Below are 22,391 nucleotides of genomic sequence, written 5' to 3'. Positions count from 1 at the left end.
GTTTTTGAAGTTGTATCTGTAGTCATCCATCTTTTTTTTTGTCTGTTCAGCCATAGTAGATTACTGTTTACTCGCAACACTTGCAGAGACTGGAAAAGCAGCCGCTTAGCTCCGCCTACCCTCTCCGGCAGACCAACCACTGCTGGGTGATGGAAAATGCGTCACTAACTGGGCGCCGCTTGAGATTTGTGACACCCAGTCATCCATAATAATACTATATACTGCAAATGCAAAGGCTTTTGTCAGTGGGCCATAGGCTCAATCACGGAGATTATGACTTTATTATCATGTTATCTCTCTTGTTTGGCATTTTTAAAGGGTGCAAAAAAACATGGATGGATTTTGTTTGCAATGACTTTCCCTCTATTTTCACCGTCTGCTCTGAATTCTTATCTGTATTTTGTGATGCGCCTCGTCTACCAACAGCAGACCTTTTCATGCTTTTTGTCAATAACAGGAGATTTTTCTTCTTTATTATGCCTATTCTGATATTTTGATAAACAGGTTATAAGGAAACACTTACAGCAAACTCCTCCTGGAACTTTGAATTGTCGTTGTTACACAGATCCTCTACGTGCTGCAGGAAAGACTTCTTGTTGACAGGCCTGACGGAGAGATACACAGAATGTGAGACGCAGATGGAAAACTCAACAACAATATGCTATTTTCTTCTTTTCTAGGTTACAACATGTAAAAGAGCACACGCTGCAGCTACTGTGTGTTTGCATATTCACGTTATTTATGTAGGATGACTTACTTGAGTGATTTCCTGTAGCTGAGCAGCCTGAACATAAATAGACAGAAAACATCAACAAAAATAAACAAATTAACTCAATAATCACATCCCACACTGTGGTATTTCTGTCCATGACAGCTGGACGGATTCTCCAGCGATGAGTGTGTGGCATTGTACGTTTAATCAAACCCACTTAGATTAAACGCCGACTCTGACTTTGATGTTTCATTCTAAAGGAATGTGTTAACGTCAGTGAACTTAAATGATGCATATGGTTTTCCTCCCCTGACTATTTTCTTTGCATTACTGACGACTTGTAGCTGCGTAGATTCGAAGCTATCGATAAAGCTTGCCATTTGTGCCCCCTAAGATAGCTGAGCCTCGCAAGCAATTTCAAGATAGCGAGTGAGTAAACAAATCAAAATGGTCTCAAGCAGGGGAGTGTGAGCACACCTCCGCCATCTCTGCCGGTGATGGAGGAAGAGGAGCAGGCTGAAGGCAAAATACTGATGTCATTGATTCATTTAACTGTCAACAGCAACCGCGGTTTTAATAAACAACAAAGATGGATGATTTAAGGCCAAATGGTTAACGTGATGTTGTCTCACACACAGTGACGAATGAAAGGTGGAGAAAAACATGCAAACAAAGCAGAAAATGTGTCACACAGAGGCCGACAGCTCAACTTACTGGATCACATAAATCTCTTTCCGTCTAAAGAAGAAGGAAGAGTACCTGGTGAGAGAAAAGCGCTCAGTGAGAAAAAACAAAGCCAAGGCGAGTCAATGCAAGATACTTATGCAGGAGAAGTTATTTGTGCCATGCATGTGGCATGTAACAGAATAATGTGTTATTTTAAAGATATAATCTCGAAGATTTTCATGTCAATAAATGTCTGTTAAGTCACTATCTATCACTGAATGAGGTAACACAATGGTGATTGAGCCTATGGCCCACTGATGAAAGCCTTTGCATTTACAGTATAGAGTATTATTATAGACTGGGTGTCTGTGGCGACAAAAAAATCCCAAGTGGCGACAAGTTAGTGACGCGTTTCCATCCCCCAGCAGTGGTTGGTCTGCCAGAGAGGGTAGGCGGAGCTAAGCGGCTGCTTCTCCGGTCTCTGCAAGTGTTGCGAGTAAACAGTAATCTACTATGGCTGAACAAACACAGAAAAGATCGATGACTACAGATACAACTTCAAAAATAAGTGAAAATCCAAAGAAAAAGAAACAAATTTGACGAAAAAGGAAAGCGACCGTCAGCGAGGAAAGCCAAGAGTTACAACCAGAGCCAACCGAGGACGTCTGGTTATCTGGGATGTAAAGTATTCGCCATTAAGTGCCGCCAAATAGAACGAAACTGAGAACTTCGAGATTACAACTTTAACATACACTGTGCTTATAAAAGTGTATTTTGAACTTAAAAGACAGGTGATGTAGCTTTAAGGTGAGTACAACATGCTGCTGTCAAAAACCGACAATCTTTTCTCAAAGAAGCGAGTGAAGCAGCGCACAGTGTAATAAAGCAGGCAAATATTTGCTCCAGTCGGGCAGGCGTATTACTTTTACACATAAGAGATAAGGGGTGGTGACTTATCTGACAAGTGGAAGCACTTTCATTCTGTTTATCATCTCATGAGTCTCTCTTATGGGTTTTATGTTTTTATGGTACCATTTATTCTTATACACTTGAAGGCGGCCACATAAGCCCTCTATTTTTGCTCTCTCTTTTTATGCTGGTGGTCTACAGATGTGATGGAAGGAAGGTTATCACAAAGCTTACTGGTTGATCCATCATATCAGTATTCATGTTATATTATTTACTATATTGGGAAATAAAAATACAATTCAACATTCATATTGAAAGATTTTCTTTCCTGTAGTTTCTCACCTAATCCTATCCATCAGGGACCTTAACACCAAAACTATTGTTTAATTTGTCTTTGTTTCTCAACATCCTGCAGCCCTTATTCTCTGTGCACTTGCTTATGCCAAAAAAAAGAACAAAAATATGTGACACTGAATTTATATGAGAGCACGGTTGGAGAGATGTAGACAGGAGGGGTTGTCTGTTCTGCGCAGAACTGAAGGTAAACTATAAAGCCGTGATGATGCTGTATTGTTCTATAGTGCTGCTGCTTCTATTTTCTGCACAAACTCCACAACTACAGAAGATTTTGTGTTGACAGGCGTGCACAGGAAGTTGGCTGCAGCAAAGAGATTTCTTTCTAGGTGAATTAGATCCGTCTGGAGAGGCGAAATCAATGTCGGTTGCTCACAGTTTTTTGGCTGCCAAAACTGTGCGCCTTATATTTGTTAAAGTCACACCATTTGATTAAAGCCCAACACACACCGGTTGAGTTTTTCTTGTTTCAGCTCCAGGTCTGCCACGGCGATCAGCTGATCCAGTTTAGTCTTGCTGTCTGTGAGCTCTGCGTCTCTGGGCGAGTAAGTCCCGCCCTCCTTCTTGCGCTGATGTATCCTGACACGTCAATCAAACAAACTGATTAAATAACACGGCTCATACAGAATAAGAATAGAAAAAGAAGGTGATTAATTTCTAATTCATACTCCATACTTAGTTGCATTTGATGCAGCGACTTGGTAAATGTATGATGGAAAATGAATGAACGCCTGATCTTACTTGACTGAGCCACAGATGATCATGATGAGTAACACAGACAAGAAGAAGGAGAGCAGAACACCCAGTATGATCTGCTCATCTCTGGTCAGCACCCCATCCACTACAGAGAGAGGAAGAGGAGACAGAATAGACAACAATGCACATAAAACAAAGGGTTACACAGGTATACAGGCTGTGTTTTGATGTAGACAGGTATGAATGTAATACCTGAAGTTTTGATGTGCTCCGAGTACTCAGAATCAGTGGATTGGCCATTGATGTTTGTGGCTCTGAACTTAAACCTGGTAAACAACAGTCCAGTGTTATTATATTATCACATGTACATATAAGAGTTTTAGAGTTGTTGTGCGTGTGGAGCACTCACACATAGACTGTGTTTGCCTTCAGAGGTCCATTGCACAGGTTTTCTGTGCCGTTTTCCTTCATGCAGTCGTTTTCCCGTCCGATCACGTACGTTCCCGCCGCCGTGTGATTGTATCTCACCACGGGCTGGACGTCTCTGGACACTCTGCGACCACCTCTGACGTGTGTGTCCATGCGTGGCGCCCCGTCCCGCGGAACACACGGCGGGTTGGGGAACCCCTTGTCAGTCAGGTAGGGGGCAGGACGATGAAAGAAGGCATTCTTCCAGTCGGTCAGGTTCAGGATGTCCTTCACTGTGATGGGAGGAATGAAAAGGAGGGAAGGGGGTCGTGAGTTAAATTTCAACTGATGTTTAGCCCTTTGGCTTTTGCGTACATTTTGTAAGAAAAGATACTAGGCGCACACACACACACACACACACACACACACACACACACAACTGATACCCAAGTGTATTCATCTAAAAGTGATGGCTGTCAATGTTTTTGAAGAGTCATACCCCCTGACTCGGCTACGATGACCTGGATTTTTGTGATTGGTCCATTGTCGTCACTATAGAAACAGGCAGGCATGTAGATGGCGATACTCCTGTGGGTTACCATGGCAACCCCTCCATGGCCCATCACTGCCTGGGGTCTCTGGGTTGGCTTGGCCGGGGCTAGAAAACACGCACGTGTGAACACAGAGGAGCGCACACACACACACACACTGGAGCACGCAGAGGTTGTTGCGTGAGCACGGTATGTGTGAAGATGTATTGGTCTGTTGCATTCACATATAAAACATGACAAACAGACCCGCTCTGAACAGTCAGAGTAAGACACATCTGGGTATCGCTGAGTTACATTTGCTGTGTCAGAGCAGGATGCACTGATACTACTGTTCTGTGGGGACTCTCTGCCTCACATCTACTATGGAGAACTGCTGCATCAAGAATAAGACAAGCAATGTGGAGCAGAGTGGAGTACACAAAAGGAAGACTTTTACCTTTGATCCCTGTGGTGATCAGTACATGTGGGCTCGGAGGGCTCCTACCAGCCCCGTTCTTCGCTGAAATCTACACACAGGCACAGAGAAGAAATGAAGGAAGGCAGCAGAACGAGAGCACAGAAGTGAGTTAAGGAAAAAAGCTAATTTAAACAACGGCAAAGTTGCAGGGTTTTTAGTCTGCGGCTCCACAGTGCACCCAGAGGGTACACCTGAATGTGCATGCCTGTGTCTGTCTGTATTATGTAAGTGCTCTTTACCTGTATACTGTAGCTGTGTCCTCCCTTTAGGCCCTCTATGACACCGGTCAGCATGTTTTGGTCTCTTTGTGTGATATTAAGGCTGACGTTTTTGACCAGCTGGTCCTTTTCATATATATACACATAGTAGGCAGTTATGTTTCCATTGGGCTCCTCTGGAGGGGTAAAAGTCACCTTCACACGGTTCACCTCCTCTGGGATAACTGATAGGATCACATTCTTGGGAGGGTCTTTGGGTTCTGCGGACAGAGTAGAAGATTTTGGTCATGTTGTTACACTCGGGCAGCAGCTGTTTGAGGTGCTACAACTAAGATATTTACCCTCCTCTAGTGTTTGAAACTCAATAGGCCCGATGGCCTTCCCATCAGCTGCAGCGAGCTCCAGAGGACCAGTGAAGGCGGTGATAGTCACAAAGTAACAAGTGAAAGCCGTCAAGTTGGTAACGACGACAGTCATCAGCTCTCCTGGAGCTCGGACTGTTGAGATGTTCAAATCAGGACCGTGGACCTGCAGAGTTCAAGATTTAATGCTGGATGAGAGTTGGAGTATTTTTATGTTGTTTGTTTTGTTAAAAAGCTCTAACCAACGTTTTTTTAATCTATTCTGAGAACATTTTATCATCTTTTACACCTTTACTGTTCATGTTTATGTTTGTGTAAATATAAAACCAAAAGAGTTAACCTGCACAAGATATGAAGTCGGTCCAGAGAGTACAGCCGGAGTGTCCCAGGCTATGCGAAGGCTGTTGGCAGTGCGGGTCACTTTCAGGTCACGGGGCGGGGCATCGGGGTCTGAAGGAGGAGTTAAGATAAAAACAGAAAGCTTATGATGGCTTAAAATACATCTGTGTCTACCTAATGACTTTCAAAATACTGATTTAACATGGAAAGGTCTTCTCCGCATGCACGTGTGCCACCAGAGAGGTCAGATACAGTACGACTAACTGGCACTCCTCCCCTGGCAGCACAAAAAGGTCAAATCAAAACTGCCATGCTCTTACTTCCAGCCAGCGTGCGTGCGTAGTTCCAGTTGGTATATTCTCCAACTCCAGCGTTGGTCACAGCGGCCACTTTGAAGCGGTAGTATCTGTACTTAGCCAGTGACTGGAATGTGACGCTGAGGCTCCCTTCATTTCCATCCGAAGCATTCACCGACAGCGTGGCATTGGAGTTCACACAGTCTGGGGTCAGCTCGTCCTCTGGGCCCGGCTGTGCAGTAGTCAGCATGTTTGGTTCACAAACAGTCGAAAGCAGCTGTGCAATGATGTGGTACTCTTTCAGCAGGCCCGGAATAGAGAGCGGTGGTGCCCACTGAAGAGTCACATTGTTAGTTGTGACCTGAGAGATGGTGAGGAAGCGAGGGGCGGCTGGGGCTGTAAAGGTAGACAAAGACAGTCGATATCAGTATTTTCATTATTCATTACTGTTTTGTAGCAAGTAGAAGCCGAAATGCTGCAAACTCTATAAGACAGACTACCTGATTCAGAAAGAGTGGCAGCAGTGCAGTTCACACTGTCTCCAGGTCCCGCAGAGTTCACCGCAGCCACAGTGAGTGCATACCCCTGGTCTGGCAAAAGCCCAGTCACTGTGTACTCAGGTGTGTGAGCCTGGTGAGTGTAGGAATGCGAGTCTACCTCCAACATAATCTCATAAAAAAGGATCTGCCCATTTGGGTTGGCTGGAAGTTCCCAAGACAGCTGAAGTGAATCCCAGCTGACTCCAGAGCAAGACAGGTTCCCCACGGCGTCAGACACTGCAGAGGGAGAGGTGAGACAGGGACAGTAATTATACGTGCATTAGCTTTATTCAGCATTTTCTTACTGTCCATTTCAGAAGAGAAAATTACACTTCAGTATCCAGTGCCGTTGGTTATTTCATGGCTGACACAAATTGTCTTTGCACAAGCAAATGAGCAGACTGGAGACACACTTTACAGATTTGTAATCATACTTAAACTTATTCTATTTTTTAATAACAACAGCTACCACATCTATAATTAACAGCCAGAAACTCTGCTGTTATGAGCCCCTGTTCCTGAGATCACACTGAGTTATGCTGGTGAGCCTTTTTAACAATCACATACAGATGTGCTCGTGAAGATGACTCAGTAGTGTCTCCACTGCCTACGCAAACGTAACGTCTCTGAAGCTTTACAGCAATTATTTATTTTTCTTTTAAATCAGACATTTTTGAACTTTTCATTTACTTATTAGTTTGCATCCTTTTTTAGTTGGGAGTCTTGTTAACCAAAGTAATGTGGGATTCGGTGTGACCCAACACCCTCTACGCCCACTACACTTTACAGCTACTTAATGCAGATGCATCAGGGAATATATAACAGGCTGCCTGTGTTTAAAGCAGATTGACGAAATCTCTGTAGACATAACATTTAATATAAGAGCTGAGATTAAAGACAAAGACGAGTTTGTTCTGTGTACAAATTGATGAATGCGTTTAACTGTGTGACATTACAGGCCAGGAGGTAATGGACACTGCTGGTCAGCTATAATTAGATAAGAAAGAAGATGTGTGTGAAGGTTTGTGTCATCCAGGTCATGGTAGAAGAAGAAGAACTGAACTGAAGAAGCCAAATGTCTTTAAGACTTTCAACCAAGTCCAGTTTCCTTTTGAATACGATAAGAGAAGATAAGATAAGAAAGAACTTCATTCATCACAATGTGACACGGCCTTTAACGCTAGTTTAATTGAACTTCTTATTTCCTTCAAAATTCTTACTCTGTCTTGTTTTCTATTTTTGGATCCATGTGTATTAAATGTTTGAGCCAATTTTATGAATTGGATTCAACATAATTTACAAATCTTAGTTTATAAAACGATCGATTTTGAACCACAAAGTGTGAGCGGTAACCTGTCCAACATCTCTTGCGTGTACAGTAGACAGTGTGTACTTTACCTGACTCGTTAGTGGTGAAGGTCACAGGGCTGCTGAACTGATTCCCGTGGCCCACTCTGGTGTAACTGTAAACACTGATCTCATAGGAGCTATGAGGCCTGAAGCCTGAGAGATACTCTGTGGTCGACGGACCAGATGAATTCTACATTTGTGCACACACAGACACACAAAGTGACACATAGGAGATTAATTCATCCAACTGATTTCTGAAATGGATAACATCTCATTGTATCAGCACACGTGTATATAAAATATTACAGCTGAGAGGTATCCGAGGTGTGAAATTAGAGCTACCGTCCGTGTGACAGTGTGTACTTATACTGTGTGGGTCTCTGGAGTGTGTGTGTGTGCAAGTGTGTGTGTTGTTATTATTACAGAGTAGCTTTCCGTGTGTGAAATTAACGTTACCCTGTGTGTGACGGTGTGTGTGATGAGGTCTCGGATCCTGAAGCCGTACTGTATCACCACTCCATTGGGCTCCAGAGGCGGGTCCCAGCTGAGCCACACGGAGACGGCCGTGTGGTTGTATATGGTGAGGTTACGGGGAGGGGACATGGGGCCTGGAACATAAAGTAAAGACAGATTAAGAAGAAGGTCGACTGAAACAGACAATTGATATACACCCATACTTTCTTAAATTATTAGGGCTGTCAAAATAAAGCTTTCATTTTGATTAATTTATTATAGAAAAAATAATAGTAGAAAAAAAGGCAGATTAATTGCACTTCATGATGCCCCCCTGAGCATACAAACGTCCACAGCACTGCTATCGATTCTGCAGGTACGCCCTCGTCTGTTTAATATAGACCTACTTATGCAGCTGTTTTAAAAGCTTATAAGCGGTGCTGAAGTCAATACGCTATGTCATTAACAAAAGCCTCCACGCTGTCACCTGCTGCTCTGAAAACAGAATGACAGGTGAAAAAAGGAGAGTTTTTGGACAGCTTTTTTTTAGAACAAATTGCTGATGAAGAAAGTCAACAGAGCAGACACGTACAGGAACAGAGAGAGGCGGGGCAAGTTGCAGATGTAGCGGGGTTCCCTTTCAAACTCCTCCCAACAATTGGGATTAACACAGGCATAGTCGAACAATTCGACCTCCCAAAGTGCAGTGAGGATTTACAAAAAAAAAAGTGGAATATGTGAAAAAAAAAACACAGGAAAAATACTTTATACAACAAGAAAATAATGCAATAAACTCACTTGACTATCACAAAAAACAGCAATGCAATAAGAGGTTTCTACAGCAGTTACCTTCTCTGTAACAAAACTCCAGACTGACTTCTAAAGCCCACGGCGGCACCTTACCATAATCATATTTTCGTACTATTTTAAGTGCCATGAGCATTTAAACTTTTAACACATTTTCTAATTAGATTTTAGTTGTAGGTGTGTGCATGTAAAATGAACTGAAGGGCAGACAGTTAAACAGATTAAAGTAGTTTGTGACTAAACGCTTAAATTAGGTTAAGAATAAAGCTCAGTTAGAATGATGAAATAGGGAATAACCAGCTAGAAACAGGCTAATGCCGACTGTGGAAGTCCACCTGTGATGCAATGCTTCACTAAATTTGATAAATTAATCGCATAGTCTGTAACTAATTACATTGATTATTTTTTATCGCTTGACAGCCCTTAAATTACACGATCCCAGCAGGATCACAGAAAAATGTTAGCCCTCTTCCAAACTAACCTCCTTCGTCAGTGTGCAGCTGCAGCAGCAGATTGGGCCCCGAGCCTTTACGAGTCGCAGCCGTAATGGTGAGGTTATACGCTGTGTAAGGAAGTAGGTTGGTGAGGATGAACCAGGTGCTGGAGGTCTGTGTCGAATTGGATCCTCCTGGGCCGAGAAGAGTGAGGGTGTACTCTGTTATCTCCCCGTTGGCCTCCAGAGGGCGCTTCCACACCACTTTGATGGACGAGGACGAGAGATTCATGGTGTTCACCAGCAACGGAGCAGAACTGGGAACTGAAGGGACACACACACATGTAAGTGTCACAATAAACACATGCTTAATAGGTGAATGTCTGTGCGGATAAACTCACTGTCATCATCTGTTCTCAGGTACATGGTGCTGGTATGGTTGTAGGCAGGGCCAGCACCAGTTGCCGGAGTGACAGTGAACACATAAGGGAAAAACTTCCTGAGTCTGGTGAACAGGAAGACATTGTCAGTCGTGGTGTGCTTGATGGTCTTGTTGACAGCCGGGGTCCCTTGGTTGGACATGTTTGCGAGGATGCCTGCTTCTTGTAAGGTAAGCAGGTAGTAGGGACGGCCGTTCGGCTCAAGGGGAGGGTCCCAGCTCACGATGATCGCTGTGGAGCTGAAGATCTGAGCCGTCAGGTTTTTGACCGAGTCACTCGGCACTGAAGAGAGACACAAGTAGAATGGTGTTACTATTATTAACTCCCAGTGACAACAGGATTTGAAAGCTTTGAGCTTCTGAAGTGAGTGGGTTTACTACGGGGATGTAAATTAGAGCATCAATCAACTATACACACTCTTGACACTTGAGGGAAAATGAACAGCACACCAGTCATCAACATCATCATCATTATTATCATCGTCTGTCACAAGCACTGTCATAATCGCTGGCAGCACGGTCGTGATTAACAAAACAAAAACAACAGCACATCAAGTAGAAAAATATGGTATGGCATTACTTTAGGTACAAAGAAACACAGCAAAGTAAAACAGTAAACAGACACAGAAACAACAATAAAGTAAACAACCTCTTTAAAGACAGAGTATTCAGGAGGGAAGAAAGAAGTTGAAGAGAAAATACTCATCCTGTTCATCATTTAGGCCCCTCCAAAAATAACACATGGTACACAAGGTTAAAGAAAGGGGAGACGAAGGGGAAAGGGAGGTAAAACTGACGAATGAGTGGATGTGAGGGGCCGGGTGTGTGTGGGGGTCTGAGCCCAGGGGAGTGAGCCCCCGCTGGGCTTGGCAGTACGGGAGAGACAAGGTGTCCTGGAGCTCCGGTACTTGGCTGAGAGTGGAGCAGCTAGCTAGAGCACAGGCAGAGATACGGAGTCAGTATGAGCAGTAATCATTCAGAGACAGAGAATACATCACAAGCAAAATGTCAACAAGAGAAACTAAATCAATGTACAAATGTGTGACAAAGTCTGCGGCAGCTGTCTGCACCATTTTTCCCAAAATCACATAAAAACAAAAGGATCAGCTTTATGTACACTTTAGTGTTCTGTGTCATCATGTAAAACGGTCTTCCCTCTCTTTCTCTTTGTCTCTCTGTTTTTTTAAATCCCTCACAACTTTCTTCGTGCTTAGTTAAAGGAAACACAAACTGGCTGTCTTCAAGGCAGAGCGTCACAGGCGGACAAAAATAGAGCCAGTTTGCCAGACAGACTGTTATCTCCTTTTACTAACAGGCTGAAAGTTTCATCTTCAGTCGCAGCGTTTTTATGCAATTTTTTGTTTGAAGTTGAAGAGTTTTGAAAAAAGTGTGCAGACTTGAGACCTGTGAGACTCTGCATCACAGTATGCAATAATCCTCTGTGTAGTTATGTGCAGCAATTAATGTTTATATCTATTCTTTTAACTTAATTATGATACTATATGTAGGATTGTGTTCATTTGTGTGTGTCTGACTGACCGTCCTCTGGTAAGAAGAGGGTTAGCGGCTCGCTCTGGACCCCTCCGTCCCCCGCCACTGTGCTGGAGGTCATCCACAGGGTGTAGTTTGTGCCCCCAATCAGCCGAGTCAGAGTGTAGGAGAGGGCGGAATCAGGAGGGGTAGGGGCAGGTAAGGCTGACATGGGAACTCTCTATGGAAGAAAAAGAAGAGCCTTAACGCTACTTTGACACTGAAAAAAAGGAGCAACATTTAGGCTTTATACAGACGGCTGACAACTGAAAGAAAAACCAAAGCAGGAGTTGGTCCACCAGAAACCATCAGTCATCCCATATATATTCAGTATTACTTTTTGGCCACTTGAACAAAATATCCAACGATGAAGCTGATTTGGTGAATGTGTTAGCAATTAGCTTTTATTAACTCGCACATTTTTATAAATCCAGGACACACAAAGCAACATTAACATTAATTTGTGAGTATTGTTTTGCATCCACCTGACAAATTTTTCCACCAGGCCTTAAGACTCTTAAATAAATAAACACAGAGTGCAATCAAACCTCCATAATTGGTGGTGGGGCTGTACTGAGCTGCATTATATTCAGAGGTGTTCCTAATACTCTGGCCCCCTCATGTGTGTAAATAGGGAGGACAAAAAAGTACTGCTTCTTTTATTTTGTTATCTATTATATTTTTTTATATTTTATGTCTTTATATTTATTACCCGTTTAAATGGAGCATCCAAGCTAAAGCATTTTACTCAGTTATACTTGTATAACATATGATAAACATCTTGAATCTTGAAGTCTAATATTCTTCCTTGTTTAGCTCTGTTTGGGTTAGGGTTAGGGTAGCTACTAATTGCTCCACTATTTTCAATGGTCACTGTCTGTTTTGTTTATGTGCAGGTGGCGTACAGTGATTTGTTGGAAACTGGGTTAATTACAGCACTGAGGGAAAGGTGCAGGCCATAAAACCAAAACAATGAGTAAAAAGCGCTGAATGCTTTATGTCTGTTTGCGTTGTTTTCATGTTTTGTCATGTTATATGTCTCTGTTTGTATATTAGAATTAAATCTATTTCATTCATTTATTTTCTATTTTAGTGGCCCACTTTGACCAAGACTCCCAGGCAGAAGAGATGTAGCTTCTCAATTGGATCTTTCTCTTTAAATTAATATACATACAGCCTAGCCTGGCGGGGGTGAGTGCCAGCCCCAGACAGGGCACCTCACCCTGGCTCTGCCTTCCCCGTCTTCTTTCTAAAACACCTCTCTCTACAAACCCTTCTCTCTATCTTGTGCGTTTAATTCAAATGTGGGGGCCAGTAGAAGCCATGTGGTAGAGGAGGTAGTATCAGCGTTGTCAATACCTGGAGCTCACATGAACGGAGTCTGGGTCTGTTGAAGTTGGCAATGCTTATCCTTATCATTAGTGCAGTATCTTATGTTTAATTCAAACTAACTAACTAACTACTCACCTGTTGAGCCACAGTGTTGTTATCAGAGTAGTAAATAGTGTAGTGCACTATGATTCCATTGGGTTCAGTGGGTGGGTGCCACAGCAAGGTGACAGAGGAGGCGGTCACATTTGCAAAAGTCACATTCTGCGGGGGATCGAATGGTTCTGCAAGCCAGCGAGCAAAGACACAGAGGAGACATGAACAATATTCAGAACGTGAGAAAAACTCTTATTTGTAGGAGAGGGTGAAGAAGTTATGTGTCAAACTATCATCCAGCACCTGCGTCAGTGGTGGTGAAGCTGATGTAGATCAGCACTCCCCCGTCTCCCAGCCTGGTCCAGCTGGAGACAGAGGCGTTGTAGCGGCTCTGTGAGTCCACATTAATGACCACTGACGTCGTAGTTACATTCTGCCACAGCTCAGTCGTTTCATTCCTGGCAGAGAGAGAAACCACTTATGTTGCAGTGTGCTCCTGTTTTTCCCAACAGACTGTCAAACTGACTGACAGACTGAGAGAGGCGGATGATGATACTCACCAAACTCTGACAATGTAGTAGAGTACTTTTGAATTGGCCTCAAGTGGCGGCTGCCATGACAACTCTACCTCATAGTCTGACAACTTCCTCGCGTGGAGGAACTGAGGAGGTGAGTCTGGAGCTGAGATGCAGGAGAAAGACTTTCCAGTAACATAAAGCAAACAGAAGTCTGACCTTCAAATACAGAAGCTGAACTGATGAGAGGTCTTTTAAATATATATTTGCACCAAGCAAATATGAGCCTCAGTCGGCCTTTCAGGTAAAAGCCAGAGGGAAAGCTGCCCTGAAATAAAAAACTGGTTAGTTGTAATGACTCTGTTGTTTTGCTGCTCGGTCCTGATGGGCGACACAAGAGTCACGCGAAATACCTGTTATGTAACACAGTTAGCATGAGCTGAAACAGAGAGATGTAAGCGAGGAGGAAACGAGAACAGGAAAGTCAGATTTAATCAGACGCCCTTTGAACTCAGCCGTGATGTAACCGTGCAGCGTGCTGGAACAGAAAACAAACCCTCCCCTCTCCTCTTCCCCCACCCGCCCCTCTCACCATCCTCCAGTGTGGTGATGTTGAGCGGCTCGCTGCTGTAGTTTCCGGGCCCGACGCGTGTGTGCGCTTGCACAATGAGGCGGTAGTGTGCATATTTCCTCAGATGCGTGATGTGGATGTAGTTGGTTGGAGAGGTGAGGTTCAAGTAGTGAGTGGAATTCCAAAGCTCCAGGCTGTAGTGGGTAATGACTCCGTTTGGCATCATAGGAGGCTGCCAGGTGACGTTCACCTCACTGGGACTGACCGACTCATAAGACACAACGTATGGAGGGCTGCCTGGCACTGGAGAGAGAACACAAGAAGATACTAAAGTCTGAACAATTCACCATATTAACAGTCGGCCATTTTAAACTGATGTTACACTCATTACAAGTCGAATGAACATTGTAAATCTTACAAATTGGTATCTGTATCCCTTATTAACCCTGTCTTGTGTGATCAGTAACTAAAAAAGAAAATGAAAAAAAATATTTTAAGGTAAAGAAACATATTTGATGACTTATCAGTGACCAACAGTTAGCTTAAGTCTCAACTTTAGCATTCAATCAAACCCTAGCATACAGTACTGTACGTTAGCTAGAAATTTTTACTTTCCTATCGTGTCCTGTTACTCTATCAATCGTCATGATAGCTGGTGTGGTCGAAAAATATGGCCAAATGTCCCTTCGTATATTTACCTTTAAGTTAAAACAACATAGGAGAACGGCTAACTTTAGCATACAACCACTCCCTGGTAAACATGATCTTTTGAGAGTATTATCTAATGCACAAGAAAAGACGTTAATTCCTAGCTAACTGAAATGTCAGCTAGTTTTTAGCTAGTATTTTCAGCTAAGTCGATGGAATGCTAACTTAGCTGTTGGGACTTATCTGTTAGTAGCTAGTTATCGAATGTGTTGTATTAGCCTGCAATATAGCACGACAATTTTTCAGCAGTAGCCTACAACACTATTGCCACCCAGCATGACGTGAGAGGAAAATGGCCTTTGTGAATTGATTCATTACTAAATGTTTTTTGTGTGTATTCGCCTGTGTGGGTGCATCCATCAACACACCGTCCTCTCCAGACAGCAGGAACAAAACGTCTGACGTTTGGTTGCCGTGGCCGTAACGCGTGTACGCCTTCACAGACACGTTGTAGAAGGAGTAGGGCTTCAGGTTCATCAGAGTGACGCTGTTCGAGGAGGCGTTCATCAACGCAGAGTAGGATTCGTTCTCGTACATGATCTCATAATATTGGATCACTCCATTGGCTTTCTCTGGTGCGGACCAGGTCAGTGTGGCGGTGGAGGGGCTGGTGTCGTCCACCATGAGGTTCACAGGGGGGGAGTCGGGCTCTGAGGACGGGATGGACAGGAAAAACTTCAGTTATATTTCACATTAAAATATTGCTAATTCAAGAACTACTTTATAAATGTAATGAACTAACTGTAATCATTATTATTTAATAATATTTTGACAATCATTCACAGAAATTTAATTGCTGTTGGGGCCCATTGCAAGGTAGTTTATATGCCACATACTGGGCCCCCACAATGATTAAACAAGGTGAAACAGCTTCTCAAACACGTTGTAGCTATTCCGCAGTTTGACAAATTTCATCCCTGACAGATTAAATGGTGTTTATCAAATTAACTATCTATCTTCGTCTTCCACCAATCATTTTTAAAGCCATGTTTTGACACTTGTATTTGTTAATGTTTGCAGTTTGTGTTCAGCACATACCATCCTCTAAGGTGTAAACAAAGATGTCATCTTCCTCGGACAGCGAACTCTCTCCCACCGCTGTAGATGCTGCTACACGTAGCTTATAACCAGTGTATTTGTCCAAATCTATCCATCATAAGAGATATGTTAAGCAACAGAACTGTATCTGTATTGTGATTGTAATGACTGGATAGAACTGTGCAGGAAATGTATATACCTTCTATCAATATGCTGGTAGCGTTGTTAATCCATTTCATGGCCTGATTAGTGTGCAGGTTGAGGCCATACACGGTGTAATGTGTGATCCGTCCATTGGGGTTGAGAGGTGGGACCCAGCTCACTAGTATGGAGGTGGAGCTGATGTTTTGATAGGACACTTCCAGCACTGAGCTGGGGACTAAACAACACATACAATACAAGCCATTGTTAGATACATTGGTTCAAAAGGGCTTATCATAGTTTTATTGTTTGTGTTTCTGGTGACATGTGACCACCCACCCTGCTCCCTGGTCTTCTCTGTGATGTCTCTCGCAGGACCCTCTCCCACAGTGGTGGAAGCAGTGACCCTGAACGTGTACTCGGTGAAAGGATTCAGATCTGACACCAGGTAAGACAGATCCTCAGACAAAACGTCCATCATCTCCTCTTTCACTGTCACACCTGCAGCACACACGCAGACATGGGTTGATACGCAAGACCGCATACACACACACAGGAATTATAAGGTATAAAAATGTGTCAATCAATTGCTGCAGGGAGTTAAGAGAGGCTGCGTTTAAGTGTTCTCCCACCTGTAGTGCCAGAAGCTGCTGAAATGCGTGTTGAAAAGTGTCCCGTAATTGATGCATCACGTGTGGATATGCGGTGCTGGCCTTGTGTCAGGGCCAAGGCAGAAGCGTCAGAGTTCACATCCCGAGCATTTGGTTGCTTAGTCAGCCAGGGTGGAAGCGAAGCAGGTTGCAAAGAAGTAAGAGAAAATGCAGCGGTCCCAAAGACAGTCGAGTCAGTAGCTCCAGTACTGTCGTTGTTAGCGGGTAAAGCAGAAGTGTGACTGGTGCTGGACTCTTTAGTGACCATAGAGTCAACAGTTGGTTGAGAGTCGGCGTTGTGTGCTGTGATGTGGTCGACGCTTCTTAGTCTTAAACGTGTGACCCTGGAAGCAGTCACTGCGGTGGGCAATGTGCGATCAGATACAGTGGCTGTGAAAGTCGGCGGTGATGTGATCTCACTGAGCTCGGCACTCCTCTTACGTCGTCCTGGATTGTTCGGGGCATCAGGAGGAAGAGTCTCTTCTTCATACATACCAGTTGTATTCTGGAGGAAGAAAAAACATTTTATATTCTGACTGAAGCTTTTGATTCATGTAACCATAAGTCTGTATTATCTTTTGTGGTTGTTGCTCTTGCTGTCTTTGCCTGCCTCTATCTTGTATCTCCCTCTATCCCGTTTTTCTGCCAATCCAGTTGAAGCAGATGGCTGTTCAACATGAGCAACATGGGCTTCAACATGCTTTCTGAAGTCTTTCCTTGCCAAATGTTGCTAAGTGGTGCTCATGGGGAATTCATGTTGGGTCTCTCTCTAAATAATATAACAAAGAGTACGCTCTAGACCTTCTCTTTTTGTAAAGTGTCTTGAGATAACTTTAGTTATGATTCGGTGCTTTATAAATAAAAAATGATTGATTGATGGGATGAAATTATGGTGGCTATAATTTAATTCCTGTGACATATGGCTTACCATTTCTGCTGTGAGGGTTATGTCCTGCAGAAGAACCTCGTCAACCAGAACCTGCAATCTGTACTGGGTGATCATACCGTTGGGCTGGGCGGGGATTTTCCAACTCACACGGATGGAAACTGAATCCTCAGCTTCTGCTATCAAGTCCTGCACTGCACTGGGTGCTACACACACAAACACACAAATAGAGGCAGACGGGAGTTAGACAAACATATACGTATAAGGAAGCAAACACACACTGAAGTTTTGCTAGTTTCTGATCTTTAATCGACATGACAAAAATCAAGTAATATACTCTATGAATGGTCTCACCTTCAGCAGGTGTAATAACAACCTCCTGAGCTGCTGGGCCAACTTCTCCAGCAGCTTTGGCTCGGACTGCGACTGTGTACCTCGTGTAGGGGGTCAAACCAGTAAGAGAAAACCGCGTGTCTCCTGTGCTGTTCTCGTACAAATATCCTGGTGTGGAGAAGAAAGATTAAAAAAATGTGTGTATTTAAAATAATTTAGAGTAAGAGTCTGTTTATGCATGCATGTGAGGTGTAAGAGTTAGTAATGAATTACCTGTAGGTCCATAAAGGTAGAGCACGTAGCTGAATTTCCCTGTAATAATGCTGGGAGAGCTCCACGACACAGAGATTGATCTGGACGTCATATTCAGGATATCAAAGTTTTGCGGCGGGTCTTCTGGGGCTGCCACACGCAAACACACAGAAAGAAAGATTTCATTACATGGGTCACACTTCACAGTTAAACCAGCGCTGTTTTGCTTCTTTTTCCATACCTGATTCTGGCATGCGGACCATAGTGGAGGCTATCTGTCCCTCTCCATCAGAGGTGAAGGCAGACACTTCGAATAGATAGGCGGTGTAAGGCCGTAGCTGATCAACTCCGACTGATATGGGCACACTCCAGGAGGCTGCTGGGGGTACGGCGGAGAGGGTGACGGGTGGTGCTGATGCTGTTATCTCAAAAGGACTGAGAGTCGCACGGGACAGGATATCAGCTGCATCCTAGACATGGAAAATCATACACAGAGAAAGGATAGAAGTGAAAATGTTCTGTTTTCCTTGGTTGCATCATAATCCTGTCAGAAAAACACTTTATAAGATTTCATAATAACAGTTCAGGTATTACGACAGAGGGTGACTGTATAATGCAGTACATTGCAGTGAGGAAGCGCTCCGGTCATGATGTCCTCTGCATTGACCTCCAGCGTGCGCACAGTCTGTCCAGTACGAGCGTGTTTAGCCTTGACAGCAAACTTTGTGATGAGGCCGTTGATGCGGTGCGGCAGAAACCAGGTCACCATGACGAAGGTGTGGTTCTGAGCAAACGCTGTCAAGTTGGTCACCAGGCCCGGGGCTGCGGAAAGGCACACATTTAAAAAGTCGCTCTGTCTTGAGATCATCGTGGAAATGTTTATGCATGTGCGTTTATACCCACGGGATTCAGCGGTTTTTATGTATAGAGACTTGCTGAAGGCTCCTATTCCAGCTGAAGATATGGCTGCTACCTAAAGGAGGAGAGAGAGATACAAACAGAGAGATGCTTAACTCATGCAATGTTAAGTGATTCTACCAACACATGACACGACAATAACACAACATTATATATTAGGTATTTTACTAGTATTTAAACGGATCTCAACCCTCTGACAATACAGTCAATCACAGGGCTGACACACAGACACAGACAATCTTTCACGCTCACATTCACACCTACGCGCAATTTAGAGTCACCAATTAATCTGACAAGCATGTCCGTGGGAGGAAGCTGGAGTACCCGGAGGGAACCCCACACATGCACGGGGAGAACATGCAAACTCCACACAGAAAGGCCCACGTTGTCCGAACCACGGTTCGAGCTAGAAACCTTCTGGCTGTGAGGTTGTGTGGGGTGTGTGCAGCCCACAACGTAACGGTTCTAATAATCTCTATTTACAGATTCTACATAGAAATGTAGAATGTAATGACATCCCGGCTCCCATCAGCGTTCATCTGACGACGATTTACCTTCTTATTAATCTCTATAAACAGACATCTACATGTAAGTTTAGCTAACAATCTGCTCTAAGATCTAAAATTTAACTTGAGATGAATTCCCTTGACGCTGTGTCACGAAAGCCGTTCAGCGTTCAGATTTCCTGACTTCCTCGAATGCATCAGATCGATCCAAACTCCGTTCAAGAAACGAGCATTTTAAAATTTTTCTTCTCCTCTTGAGGACAGACCTGACAAAGCCTGAATTTTTACTTCTTACAAATCTTACAGGTGTTGATACTTAAAACAAAAAAATATTTTTATTTTATTTTCTAGATTTAATTCATTAAACCCTATTCTGAAACCCTATTGAAGGCTACGTGATTGAATTATGATTTGGGTAGCAAAAACCTGAAGTACTTCACTAATCTGCTGTGAATTTCATTTCTATTCATTGGGGAAAAAAGTAATCAATAACAGACAAACTGATGCATTAAGATAAAGATTTGTTGCAGCTTACTGTGTGAGATTTTTACTGGTAAGCCTATAATGACATGACAATAACTTATAATGACATGATTAAGAAGTTAATCATGTCGGCTTTGTGCATGCTTAAGCAGGCTATCACACGCATAGGTGAGATGCAGTAATATGATCCACACACACAGACACAAAGCACAAAATGTGCGGGTATAATCACAATGTGTGTCCGTCCCTCAGAGTCCATTTGTATGAAGGTCGTGTGGGTTAATGAATTCTGAAAACTAATAAGCACGATCACATTCAAGCTCAGTGACAACAGACAGTGGAAAGAGCCAAGGCTGATCCATAGATCTGTTTACCTGATTAATAATGCAATCAGGATCAATTACCAGCATTCAGCCAGATCAAGAGAATAGTCTCGTCATGTTGGGTCTGAGATAGCGAGCCTCATCTACGCGATAACACAGGGCAGTTTCCAGGAAACTGTTGGTGCTTTGGTGTGTATCTACTTATTATAATATCCAACAAACGCATACACCTACGTCCAGTAATATCTAAGGATATCCATTTGGTCCTGTCGGTTTAGTATCCCTTTATGGAAGCAAGTTGTCTTTGTTTGTTTTCCGTCATTTGAATTTAAAAATGAAGTTTTGAAACAGATCTTACCTCAATGTGATACGTTGAACCTGAGGTGAAGTCAGTGAGCAGGGTCTCTGGTATGTCCAGGTACTTGGTCACCTGTGTGAAGGTGGGATCGGGGTAGGGACACACCTCCTTGTACCTAGAAGAGGAAACAGATTTTAGGATCTCACATTTTATATTTATGAAGAGTTTTGGGCTGAATATTTTACAAGTGTATTCAGGAAATGTCACTACATCTGAGTATCTCCATTTTCTTATAGCTCTACTCCACTATATTATAGCGCCAAATGTTTTACTTTTGGCATATTTGCTCCCTTTTTCATTGTAATATTCGCCTCTTCTCCCTAATGCATTCTCATGTGGATTAAAACTCTAACCTATAAGGTCATTTTAGACGATATATTTAGCCCTTTCTTATTAATGAGGATTGGAAAAGCTGCCAGTACTGCAATTCTTCGATAAAAAGAATGTTTTTGCAAATTAATCTTCCCAACAGTTAATAGGATCGAAAACTAAAATCTCCACCTAGATCCACTACAACAAAAATCCTGCTGACACATTGAAAGGGGCCTTTTGCAATTTAGAGCGCTTTCCTTTTGTTGCTTTCACTATTTACATTTTGCTGATAATTCTTCTGTACCTTAAGCTTACTGTGAGGAGTTTTATCAGGTCAGGAAACAGACTGAAATTAATACTAATGCCGTTACATGACCCACAAAAGCAAAGCAGACCATCAACTAGAAGATTGACAATTTCTATACAGGTATTTAAAGTCGAGGTGAAACGGCATTTCGAGAGTATCTAGCTTCCGTATCGTGATCCGAGTGAAACAGGACGTGCAGGCGGGACATATCATTAGAGGGATTTGATTTGATCGTTGAGAAGTGGCCGTAGACAGACGTTCTCCACAGCGCAGTAGCTAGCTAACTGACCGAGCGTTCTTGGTGCTCTGCGGCTAAATGTTGCAGATTGATTGGTTGAAATTGTTTGGTGCTAACTTACGTAAGCACGCGTGAAGTTTAGTTTTACTGGAAGAAAAAATGTTTCGATTTTGATCGGAACTGCTACCACCGGGACAGAGTCAGACAAAGCAAGTTACGGCACGCAGACCAGAAGTTTTACATTTTCAACAACATTTACAGAGAGTGAAACGTTCGGGAGTTAAAAGAAAACACAACTTACACATCTACAGATCGCCAAGATCAACACAACTTGAAAGTTCCTCAAAGTAGCTTTAAGTAAGATGCAGGACTGCAATGGGCTATTTTAAATCATAGTATTGCCACTTTTACTCGGTAAACTCAAAGATCTGAATACTTTTTCCACCCTTGAAAAATTGATCATCACTGGAGTCATTCCCCTGCACCTGACTCAAGTTTCAGCAATACAACAGCTAACCGTGTGGCCCGGCGCTAATAGACCAAAACAAAACTTGAATTTTCCAAGTCACCAAAGAATTACCTGATGACATATCCGTCAATATTGTTTGCATCAGTTGGCATCGTCCAGGAGAGCAGGATACCGTTAGAGCCCACGGCCTCTCCTTCTAGACTTAAAGGTGGACCAGGAACTGGAGGGACAGGAGGGACACGAGTGAGGAGGAAGAGAAGGAGAAGGAAGAGGGTATTTCCACATCCAATCTTTTCTATCGACTTTTTTCATGAACACAGCAGAAGTCCAATATAATAAATATGTAATACAAAAGATGTGATAAATAACTTCTGTATATAGACACTCAATAAAACCAGAATTATCTGAAGAATACTGTTGTTGTCTTTGGTGAGTGATC

The 22,391-nt window shown here is 43.1% G+C and overlaps 1 protein-coding gene across 1 annotated transcript in view; it reads right to left on the bottom strand.

Annotated features, from left to right (window-relative positions):
* ptprq (protein tyrosine phosphatase receptor type Q) overlaps window positions 1–22,391 on the bottom strand; it is a 40,522-nt gene that overhangs the window by 6,151 nt on the left and 11,980 nt on the right. Inside the window, exons 22-57 of the mRNA XM_069686096.1 lie at window positions 22,064–22,172; window positions 20,627–20,741; window positions 18,942–19,011; window positions 18,661–18,860; window positions 18,280–18,508; window positions 18,060–18,188; window positions 17,808–17,954; window positions 17,496–17,659; window positions 16,550–17,072; window positions 16,257–16,418; window positions 15,976–16,155; window positions 15,777–15,884; window positions 15,107–15,388; window positions 14,052–14,333; window positions 13,505–13,625; window positions 13,298–13,402; window positions 12,987–13,134; window positions 11,529–11,700; window positions 9,952–10,272; window positions 9,599–9,874; window positions 8,314–8,465; window positions 7,906–8,047; window positions 6,469–6,744; window positions 5,993–6,364; window positions 5,674–5,783; window positions 5,313–5,499; window positions 4,993–5,231; window positions 4,733–4,802; window positions 4,245–4,403; window positions 3,747–4,038; window positions 3,590–3,663; window positions 3,383–3,482; window positions 3,092–3,220; window positions 1,427–1,471; window positions 758–784; window positions 524–605 (exon numbers count right to left, since the gene is read on the bottom strand). Coding sequence (XP_069542197.1) covers window positions 524–605; window positions 758–784; window positions 1,427–1,471; window positions 3,092–3,220; window positions 3,383–3,482; window positions 3,590–3,663; window positions 3,747–4,038; window positions 4,245–4,403; window positions 4,733–4,802; window positions 4,993–5,231; window positions 5,313–5,499; window positions 5,674–5,783; window positions 5,993–6,364; window positions 6,469–6,744; window positions 7,906–8,047; window positions 8,314–8,465; window positions 9,599–9,874; window positions 9,952–10,272; window positions 11,529–11,700; window positions 12,987–13,134; window positions 13,298–13,402; window positions 13,505–13,625; window positions 14,052–14,333; window positions 15,107–15,388; window positions 15,777–15,884; window positions 15,976–16,155; window positions 16,257–16,418; window positions 16,550–17,072; window positions 17,496–17,659; window positions 17,808–17,954; window positions 18,060–18,188; window positions 18,280–18,508; window positions 18,661–18,860; window positions 18,942–19,011; window positions 20,627–20,741; window positions 22,064–22,172 — 6,299 coding nt within the window. The remainder of the gene's footprint in view (window positions 1–523; window positions 606–757; window positions 785–1,426; window positions 1,472–3,091; window positions 3,221–3,382; window positions 3,483–3,589; window positions 3,664–3,746; window positions 4,039–4,244; window positions 4,404–4,732; window positions 4,803–4,992; window positions 5,232–5,312; window positions 5,500–5,673; window positions 5,784–5,992; window positions 6,365–6,468; window positions 6,745–7,905; window positions 8,048–8,313; window positions 8,466–9,598; window positions 9,875–9,951; window positions 10,273–11,528; window positions 11,701–12,986; window positions 13,135–13,297; window positions 13,403–13,504; window positions 13,626–14,051; window positions 14,334–15,106; window positions 15,389–15,776; window positions 15,885–15,975; window positions 16,156–16,256; window positions 16,419–16,549; window positions 17,073–17,495; window positions 17,660–17,807; window positions 17,955–18,059; window positions 18,189–18,279; window positions 18,509–18,660; window positions 18,861–18,941; window positions 19,012–20,626; window positions 20,742–22,063; window positions 22,173–22,391) is intronic.

The sequence above is a fragment of the Semicossyphus pulcher genome, unplaced genomic scaffold (genome assembly GCF_022749685.1).
Source record: "Semicossyphus pulcher isolate SPU_LCO1_2020_fin unplaced genomic scaffold, fSemPul1.0.p SCAF_8, whole genome shotgun sequence".
In the NCBI taxonomy this organism is placed as follows: Eukaryota; Metazoa; Chordata; class Actinopteri; order Labriformes; family Labridae; genus Semicossyphus; species Semicossyphus pulcher.
The sequence above is the reverse complement of the archived record's forward strand: the minus strand, read 5'-3'. Positions and strand labels throughout refer to the sequence as shown.